Raw genomic sequence first — 17,563 nt, forward strand, 5'->3', positions numbered from 1 at the left:
AATTGATGGCTATAATTCTTACGATTCCAGACTGGAACATGGGACTGAGTTTAACTTTTAAGGACATAAAACACCTTTAGAGAGCCTCCCTTGCATAAACATTGCCACACATTTTGCATAAAGCTATTTCTGTGTATAAGGATTCTATATGTGGGATGTGTCATATAACGGGTGAGACAAATATCCTTAGAAGATACTTACACTTCGTTGTAAAACATTAAGTTCAAGCCTAACAATTTCTGACAATCTTTTTCAGTCAGATTTCAATCTTTTTATTCAACCTTTTGCCTGAGTACCTCGTCTTCATCTTTTGTGGCTAGACAACTATATAAAAAGGAATCAACACAGTTTCTTCAGCATAGTTGTTCTAGAATGTAAAATGTCTGAAATTACTTTTTCCACTGAATTATGTTTTGTTTTTATGTATTTAAAGGTAGCAAATACAAGGTTCTCAAAAACAGAGCAAACAGTGCTTTAATTTCAATAAACTTGCAGAGAACTGTACTGAAATATCTTTGTCTGAAAAATAAAGCTATGATCCATTAAGTCTGGTGTCATTGGCCTGGTTTCTTCAGGACATGGTGCTTATTTGTTCTTCATTCAGCCACAGCCCAGTAGACATAAGGGAGAGCTGGAGCAGTGTGGAGAGCCTGTTACAGACCTGGGGGTGGGAACTCCAGATATGACCCATGAACCTTCTAGTTACAGTCAACAGCAAGTAAAATGCTGCAGGAGGGAGGGCATCATTATTTTTGCTGCTCATGAATAATAATTCTAGTAAATATGTAGTTTCCTCAGTTTTGTCCATGTCAGACTTATTCTGAAGTAGGTGCATGGAGCCATAACTCTGCATATATGTATTTTTATCTTTGAAGTGGTTTAGGTGAGACAGGTACATGGATAATTACTTATGTAAAGCCCTAGCCTTGCAGGCAGTGCTTTAAGTTCTCAAACTTGTTCTGTTGCATGACAACTATGTGATAATACCTTTTGATTTTATTTGAGCAGGAAACTACAAAAGTTACTAACATTATGTCTGCAAATATAATTAAAATCAAGCTAAAATAGGTCCACTACCAGACAAGGCCTAAAACCCAATATGGTTAATTATTATCATAAAACTTTCAGGTCTGTTATTAGTACAAAACTGTTACCATCGTTAGTATTATTGGCAGGTGCCAAAAAGTGAAATAGCCTTTCTACATTTCTCAGCATTAAAATCTGGTAAAGCCTGGATATAAAAGTGAAGTTATTAGAAAACTGCTTGTTAGGACAAACATTTAATCTTCATAGTGCTTTATGATGGTGGTTTTTTTTTTTAATGAACATTGTATCTTACCTCCAGCAGAGACTACAGGGTTGATTTGGGAAATGCAATATTCTGTTTCCAAAGATAAGTGATGAGAAATAATTCAAAACACACTTTAAAAATTTTCACCATAGAGAAAATAACATCTTTCCAAATATTTTAATGAGGTTTGACAGATGAACCAAGAAGAGAAAATAAAAATTATATGCTGCTATTACTCAGAAACAGGCAAAAGAGGTACTGGTATCTCAGCATTATGTTGTCCAACTCTGTATAGAGAGAAAATCTGAGTATTCACACAGTCCTTCTTTGTTCTTAAATAGATGTAAGATGCTATTTACATGCTATTTGTCCCTGGCTGATATTTTATGTAAATATTAAACCATTTTTGCCACTTTCAGAATTTTACCTAGTTGTCATTAGAATTTTTGAAGTGGAAAAGGAAGATGTTCCACAAACACATGGTATAATGAGAAGCTAGTTTGGGGGTTGTATCACCACATTGAATACATACATCTCATTTAAGATGGGTGAATATCTGCTGTTTTAGTGCCTCTGAATTACTCCAGTTATATCTCCAGCTTTGTGGAGACTAAAAATGCCTCCATTAGATTGAAAATAAAAGCCTAATTCTAACCTAAAATGCTATAGTAAGTGAATGCAACTTGTTTTCAGATGAAGAAAGTTCAGATGGTTGTAATTACTAAATTATATGCCATTAGATGCAGGCACATAAATTAATTTCCTTTTATAATAAAGTAATGCCACTGCAGTTACACACAAGCCCTAAGGTAATTGGGTCTAAACCAAACAGAAATTCACACAGGAAATGATGGACAAATTACACAGGAGTCGAAGACATGTTTCAGTTGAAAATGAAGAGTTGCTGATCCAATATATTTACAATCCCCTCAAAGGGATTAGGCATTTCCTATCTGTGATGATCTAAACAGACAAACTATGCAAAACAGGGTAACAGTTCTTTGCTAACAGCAAGAATTGTTGTTTGTATTTATGGTAATGTCTGACAAACTGGAGGTGTAGTGATGACCTTTAGTGCATAGAAATGGTAGTACTTATATATCCTTTTTCATCCGTATTTTAAGAAGGCTAATGATCAATCTTACTATTTTATAAAGGAAAACAGACACTAGCTCTGGCAAAAATGCCTTGCTAAAGCTTATGCACTCCTAGTTTGTGAAAAGTCAGGAAGAAAATGCAGTTCTCCTGAGATGCAGTCCTATGACCTCTCCACTGGACCATGCTACTTCCCAGAATACTGTAGTTTTCAGAAAGCCCTGTATGAAGCAGTTTTTCATAATTAAAAACAAACCAAATGTCAGAGCAAATCTTTCATATGTTAGAAGTTTCATCTGAGGGTCAAAATTAGCTTTCCTAAATTACATATTTCCTCATGGATATTATTCCTAGGCTCTGGAAAGTAAAACTACAGCTCATAAAAAATACACCCTGAGGAACAAGATACTTCATTAATTTCTTAAAGGTTTAGTGTAATTGTTTTGAACTCCAGAAAAATCCTTCAACTAAATGGACTCTCTGATGTCAGCTCTTCAAGACAAGAAAAAAATTCTATGTGCATGCAATTAATCTTATGTATTACCACCTCATATTTTAATCATTTTCACCTCTTAGGGACTTGCGCCCTTAAAATGGTGCTAGCTCAACTCAGTCGTATTTAAATTTTGTCTGGTTTTGTACTTTTGAAAGTATTTGTTTTTATCATTTTACCTTAATGCAGTTTATGGTGTGATATACAAAATCTTTCATATTGGGATTTCAATAAATATTTTAAATACTGTAGATAAACATGTTAATTATATGCTAGTAGCATAAAATCCAATTCTGATTTGGGCTTTCTGGGGCACAGCAATTAAAATAGATTAAATAGTATGTTCATCAAAAGAAAGTAACATACCAAGCTTATTTTAAAGCACTAACCTAAAATTTAAAAGATCTCTAAAATAAGTAATTGTTTAATTATGTTTAGCGTATTTTTAACCTTATAAACAAAATAGTATTATGTTAGCTATTAGCTTTTCATTTTGGATTCTTGTGTGTTTAATAATCAACAGCAAATAATTAACTGGCATTAACCTTCATAATAAACACAGAAGTACTATAGAAGCACTCTATGCCTTGGGGCTACATACTACACTGTACAGGAGCGATCCAGTACCCAAGTTCATGGCAATCTTACACCTTCTAAAGCTATTGCGTCTAAAGCTACTGTGAAGTTTCATGAAACACTAGACAGGTTAAGGTAAAAACAAAATATCCAAAACCAGATTCAGTTGAAGCTTTATAAAGGCTCAAGTGATAGAAATGCAAGAAAATTACACTTGATTTACTAAATAGCAAGTTTAAGAGCTCATTCTATTTAATCTGAGCTTATGTGCACAAACTGTCACCAAAGGCAAGGAAAAAAGAGAGTCCTTTGTATAACAGGGTCTGAACAGACACATTGTGGGGTAAGGAGAGTTTTCCAAGGAGTATCAGCTAGATGGTGAACAGATCTGTTGTAGCCAGCTCACAGCTGCTTGTTATTCCAGCACTAGAATCAAAGATAATTTATGAAAAGCTCAAGGAATATTTCTTCTGGCCTGGTGTGAATGTGAGACAATGGATGACTGAAAAACTTGTGACGCTGCTCAAAGTAAAAGATTAAGGTTAGCCTTTTTATTAGCTTTCTCTACAGCAAAAACATTTCCAGTCAGTGAAGTTGTTCATGCAAATACTGTTTGTCTTTGTTCAAAGGAGAAGGAGGTCTGACAGGCCAGTGAGGCACCTTTCACTGTTTCAGTAATCAGGGAATAAATCTGCAAGGCTCTTATTAAAGCCTGTGTATGATTAAAGGCAAACTAGTTCCTTATCAGGAAAGACACCTTAGTCCTTAAGATCTGATTGCTACAAGTAAGCATGTATTTCTTTGGATTTTGTTGAGATTAGAATGTATAAATTGTTTAAAAATGCAATTTGCATAAATGAGCAAGCTGAGGACAACTTGAAAACCAGAAGAATAGGAGATAAGTTCAAACACGATTCAGCATTTTCAGCATTCCATAATTTTAGTATCTGCTGGCATATAGTGTTAGATGAAATTAGTTGTGGTCACTGAATTATTTATTAAAATGTCAAAGGCACTCTGAATTTTTGTAAGCATGCTTGTCTTAAAAATCTAAATAGGGAATCTATTTGCATGTGCTCTACTCTGTACTGAATTACTTTAGCTGTCACAGTAATTACCTGGTATGTGGCACTCATTTACATGAACTAATTTCTAAATAAAAAGCGGGTACAAATGTGGAAGAATGAACTCACATTCGTTGCTATACAACATGGATTGTTCTTAAAAATATCTTTATTCCCAGTATTTTTTAAAGTCTCAAAACTACTTGGTAGAACAAAGATGCACCTTCTATCCCTTAATGATTCTCCATCATTTAGAATACACATGTGTGCATGTACTGAATGACTCCTTTGTGGTAATCATCTGCCGTGCATGAATTCTGATCTTAGTTAAGGCAGAATTTGCAATAACGCTAGCATTAAAAATGGTTGATCAAAGGGAAGGGCATCACAGGGCACAGGTACAGCCACAGTGCATGTATGATTTTAAACTGAGTTATAACACTAGTGTGTGTTGTTACTTGTTGGGCACAAACACAATGGACAACCATTTACATCAGCATTCAAGCACTGGCATTTATACTGCTATTGTTAAAACAACTTGGTATTTAAAAGCCAACTGTGACTAACAAATGAGAGATTAAATTATTATTTTGTATTGCAGGTAGATACAAGATGTCAAAAACTTTTGGATCATGCTATGCAAAGAGAATTCTATAAAGCGGCAACGCAAAGGCCTATTAGGAAATATAACCTATCTCACAAAAGCAGCGTGCTACTTTATGTAAACACATAGTGGCTGTGTGCTGAAATTGAAAGTCTCACCAACACCTGTGGAAGAAAGTAAGTAGGAAAAGTTACTGGCCAGGGAAACTTGCTATGTTGAACTTAAAAGATATTTCTGTGGGCCGACACACTGTGCTTGCTTGTACAGAATTCTGTTGCTGCCATTTCCAAGAAAATCAATAGCTTTGAATATTAAAATCCCACAGCTTTCTTCTCCTGCATCCCCACCTCTGCCATGCTGGAAGAAGCATAAAATTGTTCTATCAGACTGCACATCAGATAATTATCTCAATTTTACTAGCTCTGATTAAATATCTTTTTTCTATACTACTGGATACTGCTGCTTTAAAACTTGATGAATTTCTGCTTCAGGGTTTTTGCATTTCCCTGATGAATGATATTTTTCCACTGTATAAAACTTGCATCTTAGCTTCCAATATGAATGATGAAAAAGCCCCAAATGAGTAATAGCTATTAAAATTTCCAGACCAAAACAAAAACAAAACCCACATCAAGGCGGAGTTAAGGTTGAAAAGTAGTATCAGTTAAGGTATAAAGCTTAATAATATATTGTATAAAGCATAAATTATCCCAAAAGTAAACATTCTAAAAATCCCAGGAAACTTGGGATTAAGGATAAAAAACTTAAAAGAAACCCAAACATCTTGAATTATTGAAATGCAGTATGGAAGCCTCCAAAACAAACTTACATCAGCCCTGCAGCGGCACCATGTTGTAAGCCAGGAATTACGATAAATGCATTTTAGTATTTGTGGCCCTAAATTACCCTAATGTGTATTTCAGAGATAATTTTTCATTTTGTTCCTTTGCATGCAACAAGTGACCATGACAAGCAATAGGAGGCGAGCAGAAGAAAAATAATGGCATATAACCGTATTATTAGTTTCACTGCAGAACTGGTCGCTACCTGACTACTTAGAAATCCACAGTACATAAAACCACAGACTGGTTTAGGTTGCAAGGGACCTTAAAGATCACCTAATTCCAACCCCCTGCCACAGGGAGCGACACCTTCCACTAGACCAGGTTGCTCAAAGCCCCATCCAGCCTGGCCTTGAACACTGCCATGGATGGAGCAGTCACAACTTCTCTGGGCAGCTTGTACCAGTGCCTCAGCACCCTCACAGTAAAGAATTTTTTCGTAATATCTAATCTAAATCTCCCCTCTGTCAGTTTAAAGCCATTCCCCCTTGTCCTGTCACTACATGCTCTTGTAAAAAGTCCCTTTCCATCAGAAGTGTGAAGCAAAATACATGAATGCTTCCTCACTGTGAGAAGAATGCATTTCTGACTGGACCAGTAGAACTATTAGATCTAAAGGATCTATTAGATTTAATAACTTGTTAAAACATAAGCAAATGGGAATTAAATTCTTAAATACAAAAATCAGAATCTGAGAAACAAATTTCTTACACTGCATAGGTTACCCATCTGATCTAAAGGAGCAGACAGAACATTTCTATGGACCAGTAAGAAAAAGAGTAAGAGGAGATGAATGTTTGCCAAAAAATTCAAGCCCCAAACCACTCATTTTCAAAATTGTTTTATTGCAGGTGGATATAGAGATAAATACCTAACAGCAAAATCCAGTAAGTCACATTTATTTTCATTTTGGAACAATTCTCTAAACTGGTTGTGTTTTATCATAAAGAGAACAACAAGTTGCGCTACATTTCAGAACATTTTGTTCTTTAAAAGTGGTCAGACAGGTGGGAAATATTAAATGTACTACAAATTAAATGGATAATTTTCCACTCCAGCTTCATTTCTCAAATTGAGCAAGTCCAAGCAAAAGAAACTATGACTTTCTCTGCTCTGGAGATGCATATCAGTTGGTGACGCACTTCAAGCTATATTAATTTGATTAAAAAGTTTATCCTTAATAACCTGAGACATCAATCCATGTATAGCTTCTATGGTGGTCTTGCAGCTGAAAAACAAGCATAAATTCAACATTGGCCAAACACTGAACTGTCATGTTAATTGAAGATATTCAGCTGTTTTGGAAGTTCAGGGTGCCCATAACCCCATGAATCTTAACAACTGTCCAGAAAGGAAAAGCCATACACAGTTATTTAGCCATTGTTGCCAATAGCTGTTTGTTACTTGAAAAGCAAACTGATGAGCACTATGCACACAAAAAATGATTCCAGAAAACTTCTTTGGCAATTTAGGACATCTTACATTAATGAGAGCAAGTGAGCTCTGTGGTCACCTGAACCAAAAAATAAAATAAAATTAAAAACCATCCCTGGAAATGGAATGGAGCTGCCAGCTGTTACCAATACCCAAAGGCTCTCACACTGTTCTCTCTACCTTATCTCCTTTGTAAAGCCCAGGCCAGTAGTGCACAGTAACCACAGCTCCTCTGAGAAATTTTACAGAGAACATTACAAGAAGAGTTCATAGAGCTAATCAGTTATTAGTCAAAATATGAAATGTGCAAAACCCCCAAACAGCTGAGAGGATTCCTACCGATTTGAGTTTCATCCAGGGTGTCTGACTTAGGCGGATGTATCAAAGGAACAAATGAAAATGTCTCAAAAACAATATGCAAATGCAAAAGACAACTCAGTCTTGAAGTCATGGAGAACAGGAACGAATTACTACTAGACAGATAAAGGAATCCCAGCAAAGGAAGTCAGCTTGGAGCCGAGTTTGGCTAAAACATACGTACTCTTAGGAAACAACTCTTAAGAGATGTGCATGTACTGTAACAGAAGACACCATACAGCCAAGCATAAGTACCTTTATGCTAATGTCTGGCACCACTGGCACACCCAATAATCCTTTAGCTGACTTTGCAACCTTATTTTTTGAAAATAATTTAGGTGCCACTGTAAGTTTTCTTAGGAAAGATTATTGAAAATAAACATGCATCAGTGACAGTGTTACAATCCATTTTGGGAACTACAGGAGACTGTTACACAGGAAAGCAGAACTGATGACACCACCAAGCCCTTCCAGTCTTACAATTTATAAACTAACTACTGATGATGACTAAATAAAACCAGAAGAATTTCTAGAAATGCTGCAAGAAATAATACAGTTTGATGATCAGAGGAGTTATCTCTGAGTAACTGTAAGCATATAAGAGTAATGTGAAAATAAAATGTGGTCAGTATTACGGGACACCAAACAGAGATCAAAATCTACAGCAAACTTGTCAGCTACTCCATCCTTCTCATATCTTTAAAACGTTGCTACTGTAACTGTTTCATTACAGCAACTTGGAAGTATCGCCTAACCTGGCTGTTGTGAGTTAGCAATAGCCTTAACTCTATTGTGAAAGTCTTCTGCAACTGAAATAGTCTAAATGGGTATTAACTTCTTAAAGTTAATCTCCCTTCAACTTGATAATGTTTGTTAGAAAATAAAATGCTAACATGTCTGTTAACCTTCCGTAACTCCTGTCTTTATGAAGGCAAAGCCTGTGTTCACCTGAGTCATACTGAGCAAGATGTAAATAAAATTATTTATTTGTAAACCACTCTTCACAAAAAGCCTTTTTTTTTCTTTTGTGTTTTCTACGTATCAGGATTAAATGAGGAGGAAGAGGGCCAGAAAGCCTCCAACACTGAAAAGCACAACATCACAGATTTTGTTACTTTTTTTCAGTCCATTCCAAGGGATTCTACAGAATTGTTCCTTACTAAATGGAATTGTATCTTGCTCAGAACACTCCTAAGATGCATGTAGGTGAGTTCTGACTTCTCCACAGATGTGCCTGAGATTGTACCAGTGTGTACAGCACAGTACTTCTTGGTTTTCAAAGTCTGAAATTTGCCAAATACAACATTCTTGAACAGCCCAAGACACTGTATAACTTGCTGGATACCATGACCTTTTGTTAAAGGTTTTACTTGGAAAAATTGTGACTATAACGTTATGCAGATAGTCTAAGCAATATGTATTCTTAAGACTATTGTGAGAAAGATGTGTTAGCGAGAAGTAACACGTTACTTCTGTAACATGTAACATTGTTCTTCAAAGCTCAAAAAAGAAACGAGCTGATTACCAACAAACACATAAGGAACACTGAAGGGAAACACTGCACCTTCTCTGAAATAATGCTGTACACCCAGTTCATTAATTGATAATAGCAAGTATTTGTATCAGGCCGGGGAGGTAAATGTGAAGGCTAGAATGTCTGTAATGTACTTCTTAGAAACAAAACACAAACCAGCATAAAACCTTCCTTATTTGTGGAAAAATGATGTATTAAGAAATATGAAAAAAGTGTAGTTCATGAGTGAACTTACTGGACTGTTAGTACTAGTTCTTACAATCATGTTCTACATAATAATGTTATTTACTGCGAGTTTAAACCTGATTAACCATATAAAACATGCAATTTTTTAGCAACGTTACCATTCTGCACTGGACAGAATAAATCTTTTTTGGCTTGTCACAAATGATGGAATTTAACAGGGATTTTTTTGTTTAATTAACTTTAAACTAGAGTTGAATTTTATCCCAGAAACAAAGATTGAAAAGCCACTGTACACTTAATAAAGGCAAGATTTTCTTAAACTAACATTTGGAGTCTCATCCCTATCTCTAATAAGACCACTCTTACCTATATTCTCGGTAGGTTACAATTTAATGCATGATTAAAAGATTGAAACAAAGTAATACTTTTTACAGGGAAGAACACAAGTATACGTTATCTTACCTGTCTCTTGTTGCTTTTGCAAGTTTGTCTTCTGATTTCTTATCATGAGTCTCCAAACCCAGCATAAAACTACCCCTTCCGAGCTGAGCTTCTGACTGCTCTAATTTTTCAGACAAATCAAAGACTTGGCCAGTGGTGTAGTCAGCATTCTTAGGAGAAAAAAGGCAATAAACATATTGAATTCTAAGGTATAAATTCAAGCATTTGTATACAAACTGAATCTGAAAAGAGCCTTTAAGCCCGTAGTACTGCATATTTGAACCTGCATCTGCAACTGAAGTGATACAGAACATGAGTGGCACGAGTGGTGGTTAAGAGAACAGAAGCAGAACATCTGACAAATGCTCAACACCTAAAGCCTGAAATGGGCACTCTTTACTACTTTGAACCCATGCCCTAAGTTATGAAAAAGTAAAATTCAGTTGCTTTGGACCAAGGGAAAAGGTATAAAATAGGCTTTTGCAGAAGGAAGGTGTTGATGCTGTGCTGTTACACTGAAGGTCTACCTGCAGTATTTCTGTTGAAACCTCATGTGACCAGTTCCACTGGTTTTGCTGCTGTTTTTTATTTGTTTTTAAAAAGTGTTTACTTATCCAATACCATTATTTTGAAGCATACCATTTATTAAACTTGCATCTTTTTACAGCACTGTAAAGTGTTTAAGACAAAATCTAAGTGTATCAAGAACTCAGTAAAATTAAATGTTATTCCCACCTTCTACTTTTGAAGAGCAGATATAAGCAATGTTTCAGTATTTATGATTAGGAAAACCCTCTCTTGTTTAATCCGACAAACAGATTCTTAATGTTGAATCTAAATCTGTCAGTATCCCATTTACCATTTCACAGTAGAGGGTCTGGCTTTCAGCACTAAGGAATTAATACATGCACATGACAACATACTATGGTACTTACAGTAAGCAAACTAGAAGAACTGAGAGTATTCACCCAGTATTTGTTCCACAAAAGCTCAAGCAATTTACGATCCAAAGATGATTTAAAGTATGAGACTTCTAAAGCATAATACCTTTAAAGACAAATATGCAAAGTAAGCTTTGTTCCACAAAAGCTCGAGCAATTTACGATCCAAAGATGATTTAAAGTATGAGACTTCTAAAGCATAATACCTTTAAAGACAAATATGCAAAGTAAGCTTTCATCTAAGTATGTCTTCTTTAGCTGTGACACCTAAAGCACATGCATCTCAAAAAATCCTTATCAATGGCAAATACCTTACAAAACTCAAAGCACTGAACAATAAAAAAAGTTACTCCAGCTACAATTCTAACTCTAAACAAATATCCATGGACCAAAAATGTGAAAACACTGTGCAGCAGCCTACAAGACACAGGACCTTGCTGTCAATGAGATCCTAAAGTTCTCTGCACACAGATGTTAAGCTATAGTGCTTGTCAGCAACTGAAGGCAGAACTGAAGCCAGGCCTGAAACCACCGAAAGAAGTGGTTCCATCTTTCCTTAGCTGGTCTTTGCAAACACTGTGACTCCATCATCTGCCTTTACTTTCCACCCCACTGTAGCTTAACCAGCAAGAACTGGTGCTCCACGCTAGATCAGCTCAGGCGACTGACCTAGCAAAACAAATGCCTTGCCAAACAAGTAATACCTCACAAAATAAGTATGAAGTGAGGAACACATGGCTGGGGATAGACCAGTTAAAGACAGAATGGTTAAAACTAAACTCTCTCAATTAATGGAAAGTAAACTAGCAGGAGAGAAAAAGTATCAATTCTTCCTGTTGCTGACGTTATCCCTCCAGGATCTGCATTTCCCAATCCTTCCAAAGACAGAAGCAATCTTAACACGCCCAGTGATGCAGAACAGAGAGATGCATAGCACTTGCCTCTACTCAGAAGAGCAGACATCACAGTCTCCCTAACCCTGCTACTGGGGAAACATGTACATCTAAGCCTTTCCTCCCTGCTGTAAGAAAACACAACACAAAGGTGTTCAAGAATCAACTGCTAAAGCTTTTAACAAGGTTCATCTTTGTGACAGTTCTCCCATAAAGTATCTTCTGATAAATGACAATAATACTTTTCCACAAAGCTAACAGTGCTAAAGCAACAAAAAATTTGAAGGTTTGAAACACTCCCAAGAAATGTAGTTTTCCATACTGAATCACTAACTTAAACACAAAGATTGAGAACTTGTGGTACAGGGAGTAGTTAATTTGGTACTTACTGTTTACAATGTACACCAAAGTCTTCTATTTTATTAAGTGGAATAGTCTGGTATTCAGAGGGACCTTCATCTGGAGGTTTATAGCCCTAAAAATGCAACAAAGTGCAAAGATTACACAGTATCTCCAATATTTCTGTGATTTTCTAGTTTTTAGCCTAACCCTTCCACATTGTTTTCTAGTTTTCAGCCTAACCCTTCAACATTGTTGGGGTTTTGTACATTATTTTGTGGAAAGTCACAATACCTATTTGATAAAATTAAGTAGATAGTTTTGAACCTTCCTTTTCTAAAATGAAAAGCACAATACCACATATTAAACGTGCCATTATTGTTTAGTTTTAGGTCTAAAAAATGACAGTGAAGAATTAACATAAATGTACTTTGATGAATGCTACCTACAACTATAACCATTAAAAATTACCATATGGAGCTATGTAATTTTAGGGCAGCTCTGCTATCTAGACAGTCTATTTAACACTGCCATAAATCTATGAAATACAAACTAGAAGTCAACCTTTGCAAATCTAATCAATATCCAAAAATATGCAATAACCAGTATATCAGCATATCTTCCTTTTAGAATGAACAATGACATACAGTACAGCACAGCAGATCAAACTGCAGTAATCTTTAGAACCAACCTATTACTTATTTAAAGGCAGTTTAGCAATCATGCACTAGATAATTTTCACTATTTACCTTAGGATATGTTCTAAATGCTCCAAGATTTACTTTTCCTGCAGATATTGTTCTTGTTGGATCAATCTGTAGAAATAACGGCAATGTTCGTTATATACATTTTATAAATTATTACAGGCATACATTAACTTTACAATAATTGTATTTCAGAAATGCAGTTAGTGCAAATTGTATTCATTTTGTCATAAATGGTACTTTTTCAGTCAGCAGCTACTGGTATGAGACTCTACAAAGATAGGAATATCAATAGCCTTATATGGACCATTTTTTCAAACTTATTTTCCTTATTTCCAAAATACAGTAAAATCAATAAACCATAACAAAAGTCTGCATTTTAATCTTATAACCATTAGAAGTAAGAAAAAGCATAGTGTGATCTGCTGCATTTTAGTGGAAAATACAGGAAACTAATGAAAGAATCTCCTTACTAATACCCTGTTTAATTTTAAAAGTAACTAAAATCCCCACCAAACAACAAAAAAAAAAAACAAAGAAAAAAGCAGTCCCAAGGAAAGTGCTCTGAATCTGTGAAATTATGTCATAACATAGGAGACTTCACATGGTGGAAATACTTCTTAAGGGTAATTTATACTTTTCTAATGTAATTCTTCCATCGGCGTTATAGTCCTTTCTGACTAATTCCAGCCTTTTTCCCCCTCATTTCTTTCAGTAGGAAATACAAGTACTATCTAAAATAAGGTTTACTTCTGATTTCAAATATGATCTGAAGCCTGGAAAACCCTGGATGGTTCAAAGAGTTTCTTAAGATTATTTTTTTCTCAAATAGTTTTCGTAGTTTCTTCTACCTTGCACTATGCTGTTCATTTAATTTAACAGGCATTTTAGACACAAAGTAACATCTAGTTATTTAGTTGCTCTATTTTGACAGAAGAAGCAATGAAGAGAACAAAAGAAACGATTTTTGTTATATAGCAGGAGGTTGAATATGGATTGCTCAATATATTGATTTTCTTAAGTACCAAGTAAAAATTGAAGAGTAATGCATGGATTTGTACAGAGCTACCATACCTGAAATAATACAGTGAAAATGGCCGTGGTAAGCAACACTACTGGTTTGACCAGCATGTGACCAGCAAAGCAAAAGGAGCAATACCAATTTAAAATCTGGATCCAACACTTCCATCATGCAAAATGCATTCTACTGGAATGTTAGCAGACTGAAAACTAAAAATTATTATCCCCTCAACATAATTTGATACTCAGTTTTACCAACTATCAGATAGTACTTACAACCACTGCTACAAAGGGTTCTTGAAATTGCTGATTTAGCATTTGGGTACTGACATCGATCCCAGAGAGCCAGCAGCCATAGCCAGGGTGACTGTGATACCAACCAATTGCATTTTCTAGACGGCCAACCTAACAGCAGTGAAAGAAAACAAAACTCTTGTTATCTCCATCCCGAAAGTATCAGCTGCCCTCCATTGGGCCTTCTAGCATACTACAACAGAGAAGATAATTGCACACACAGCCTGTGATGCTCAACTTACTAATACTGAACGTGTGCCTTATTTTGCTAAACTGTTTTCTAGAAACTATACAACCTGAAGTACTAGCATTTTCTGTTACAGCTACTACCACAGAACAAAGAACTACAAGGAGCTAGGAGCTCCTTCTTCAATGACACCTGAAGTGCAGAAGATTCCACGTGGTGATATTGTAAGCTGGGACTCCTCAGCGTGGATAAGAAGTTTCTTAGGGTAGCTATGACGTAAGCATGTATCATTTCATACAATATCTGGTAGGTCCGTACAGAGTGAATGTTCATTATTTAGTACAGTAACCCATCTCAGAAACATATAGAAAGATTAGTGGTAGGTTTAGAATATAACTTCAGAGGCATGTTTTCAAACATGGCAACAGAAATTATTGCCAGAGCATGCTCTGAAAGCCAAAGATGAATTTTTGAGATTTTTTAGGCTCAGAAAAACTCAAAGTAGGAGTTTTCAAATAATACCTCTGGCTGTCTCTACAAACACTGGAAGAAAACCAAACCAAAAATAAACCACAACAAAAAACAGAACAAACACCCACTGCACCTAATTTTGTAACCCTCTTGCAGGAATTGCTTACTGGCTGTTTCACAAAAAGTTGAATAATTCTGGCATGACCACATCTGCTAGTTCTTAACTGAGTTGTGTGTTTGGATGTATCATCTGCTTGGTTTTGCCAAATACTGAATATATCAGGAAGGTTAAACCACAAAAATTTTAAGATGAGACAGAACATGCAAACTGCCTACTGAAGGGAACATTTAGTTTATTTTTGAATTGGTGAATATTATTTATGTTTTCTTTATAACTCCCACAGAGAGACCAACAAACCACTGAAGAACGTGTTATTCTTCAAAGTCAAATAACACATTTTGACTGTATTAGCAACAGATCGTGCTCACACAGAAGTAAGTAACCGGAACGCTGGTGTCTCTGAAGTGCTTATGCAGGGGAATACATCAACTTGCAATCTAATATTAACGAGTTATTCCAGGAACAACTACTTGCCAAAATCAAATGTGCAACTGCCAGCATGCAAACTCTGACAGAGCAGCAGTAAAGCTGAGTTGGTGTATTTGCACACAAGTTCAATTTCCCAGTTGTACTCCTACATAAATCTGGACTGTTTTAAACATCAGATGAACTAACTATATGAAAAAATACTACTATTATGCATTAGATTTACCATTTTGAAACCCATTATTTCTACCTAAGAACTCGGTAGTATGAATACATGTTTAGGTACATATATCTTTTCAAGTTATCTACTTTTCTGCAACAACAGTATTATTATGTCATTAATACTTTCCAGGTAAAAGGAACTAGATTATTTCTAAATTTGCTCATAAGTGGACACGAACTATTAAAAAAATCTCAGAACATATCTACTTTTGGATTATGTTTACTCTTTTCTGATGTTATGATCTAGCCCAATTCACATCTATTTAAGTAACTCTTAACTGCATATAAGGCTGTGAATAAAAGTACAACTCTCCAAAATAACCCAAATACTGCTCTGTTATTTCCAGTGAGTAAGTAAGGGGCTTCTGATTTCAGTTGGTTTAAAATATTTTGAGAATTAAGGAAGAATTAGAGGGTAAACTCTGCCTCAAAACATTTGAGCTTGGAGAGCTAGTTATTCCAATGCTTATTTGTAGCATGGGATTGCCCTGTATTGGAAGGAGCACACCAGTAGGTGATCTGATGTGTCATGCTGGTTTCTGTATCAGCCACAATGCAGCTTCGTATTTCTACTACCCTTCTGCATGCGAGAATTTTACTACACAGTCAGCCTTAGTATGACATGGATTTCCAAATGCATGATGCTGAAGACGGCATTTTCTTCACAAATGTGTTTATTTTTATGGAAAACAGCAGCATGGCTATGCAGTAAGACTTCAAAAAGCAAGAAGTTACAAATAAATATCATATTCCTGGTCTACAAATAGTAAACATCTCTGACACCTATTTTATATTTAATTTTGCACAGTGTTTTTAGAAACATGTATCGGTTATTCTAGAAACACACGTCCTTTTTCCATCTACAAGCCACCAACTACAGCTACAAAAACACTTCCTCAGCAACGAAAATAATTTATAAAGGAATTCAATCAGAATCCAGTACTTGATGACCTACTGTAAGACATGGAAATATGTGAAAATGTTTAGAGGCCCCTGTGGTTGCTTGCTGCCAACACAGCTCTTCTAGTCATGTTTGAGTTAAAAAAAACAGGGCACTGGGCAGCCACTTTTATCACTGTGAAAGGGGGGAGGCCTGCAAACCCCAGAGCATGTTCCTGCGCGATTAGCTTACAAGATCTGCAGCTATATCATGGAGGGTGAGAAACACGCTCTGCCACTTCTTACCTGCTTCGCGTTTTCGATGTAGGCAGCCATATACTCATAGGCGGCCGCCTGAGCGTTGACGCGAGTCTCAGTGCCCTCCACCGGCAGGGCGAAGCTGTCCATGATGATCATGGTCTCCCCGTCCACCTTGCCCAGCATAAGCCCCATCACCTCCAGGTTGCCCCCCGACCTAGCGTGCATTACCATCTTCAGGAGAGCCAGCGCCGAGATCTTGCAGTACTTGAAATAATGGTGGCTGCAAGAGAGACCGCGAAAGCCATCAGCCCCGCCGCCCCGGCCGTGACTCAGGCCCCGGCCGCCCCTCCGGGCGCCGCCGCCCACCCCATTCCCTCTTACTCTTTGGTCCAGGGCTTGGCCGCTAGAATCTCCTGCTGCTGCTTGCGGTCGTACTTGTAGATCTCGTCGATGCTCTGAGCCTCCTGCATGTTGTTGGCCAGCTCCCACGTCTTCTGCGCCATGCCACTCCCGGAGGCGCCGCTGCCCGCCGCCGCCATAGCCGCCCGCCGCTCCGGGCCCGGGCCAGGCCCTGGCCCGCCTCACCGCCGCACCGGGCCGCAGGCAAAACCAAGCGAGGCCGACGGGGTTCGTCGGGAAATGGTACGATCCACGCAGGCGCGAGGTGGGCGGCGCTGCGCCCCCCAGCGGCTCCGCACGGCAGCTGTCGGGCGGTGCGGCCCGGCTACAGCGATGTACGGCCTAGCGGAGGCGTTCGGGGGCTGCAGTGCGTTTTCCATACTAGCCGCCGCCCGGCCAAGCAGTGTGTCACAGGAGGCGACCCCTCCGTAGAGAGGAGATTGCCATTGCCGCCACCACCTTGCTTCCCGCTCCTGTTCACCTGTTAAA

At 37.2% G+C, this 17,563-nt stretch overlaps 1 protein-coding gene across 2 annotated transcripts; it reads right to left on the bottom strand.

Annotated features, from left to right (window-relative positions):
- Nucleotides 1-1,151: 1,151 nt before the first annotated feature.
- COPS5 (COP9 signalosome subunit 5) lies at nucleotides 1,152-17,336 on the bottom strand. Of its 2 annotated transcripts, none has more exons than XM_080610964.1 (8): nucleotides 17,057-17,336; nucleotides 16,721-16,955; nucleotides 14,091-14,219; nucleotides 12,840-12,905; nucleotides 12,141-12,226; nucleotides 10,853-10,964; nucleotides 9,939-10,087; nucleotides 1,152-5,287 (listed from the first exon to the last, which is right to left on the bottom strand). In XM_080610964.1, the coding sequence occupies exons 1-8, from the start codon at nucleotides 17,212-17,214 to the stop codon at nucleotides 5,278-5,280; spliced, it is 945 nt and encodes a 314-aa protein (XP_080467090.1). In that variant the 5' UTR covers nucleotides 17,215-17,336; the 3' UTR covers nucleotides 1,152-5,277. The 2 variants fall into 2 exon arrangements, with proteins under 2 accessions (XP_080467090.1, XP_080467089.1); XM_080610963.1 differs by lacking the exon at nucleotides 1,152-5,287 and adding an exon at nucleotides 6,791-7,193.
- Between the last annotated feature and the right edge of the window lie 227 nt (nucleotides 17,337-17,563).

The sequence above is a fragment of the Psittacula echo genome (assembly GCF_963264785.1).
Source record: "Psittacula echo genome assembly, chromosome: 2".
Lineage (NCBI taxonomy): Eukaryota > Metazoa > Chordata > Aves > Psittaciformes > Psittacidae > Psittacula > Psittacula echo.

Bases quoted from the DNA above. Each gene is read 5' to 3' on its own strand.
- COPS5 (XM_080610963.1), bottom strand. From the start codon at position 17,214: ATGGCGGCGGCGGGCAGCGGCGCCTCCGGGAGTGGCATGGCGCAGAAG. The intron at 16,956-17,056 runs GTAAGAGGGAAT...TCTCTCTTGCAG, and splicing joins GCCAAGCCCTGGACCAAAGA to CCACCATTATTTCAAGTACT. The intron at 12,227-12,839 runs GTAAATAGTGAA...TTGCATTTTTAG, and splicing joins CATTTAGAACATATCCTAAG to GGCTATAAACCTCCAGATGA.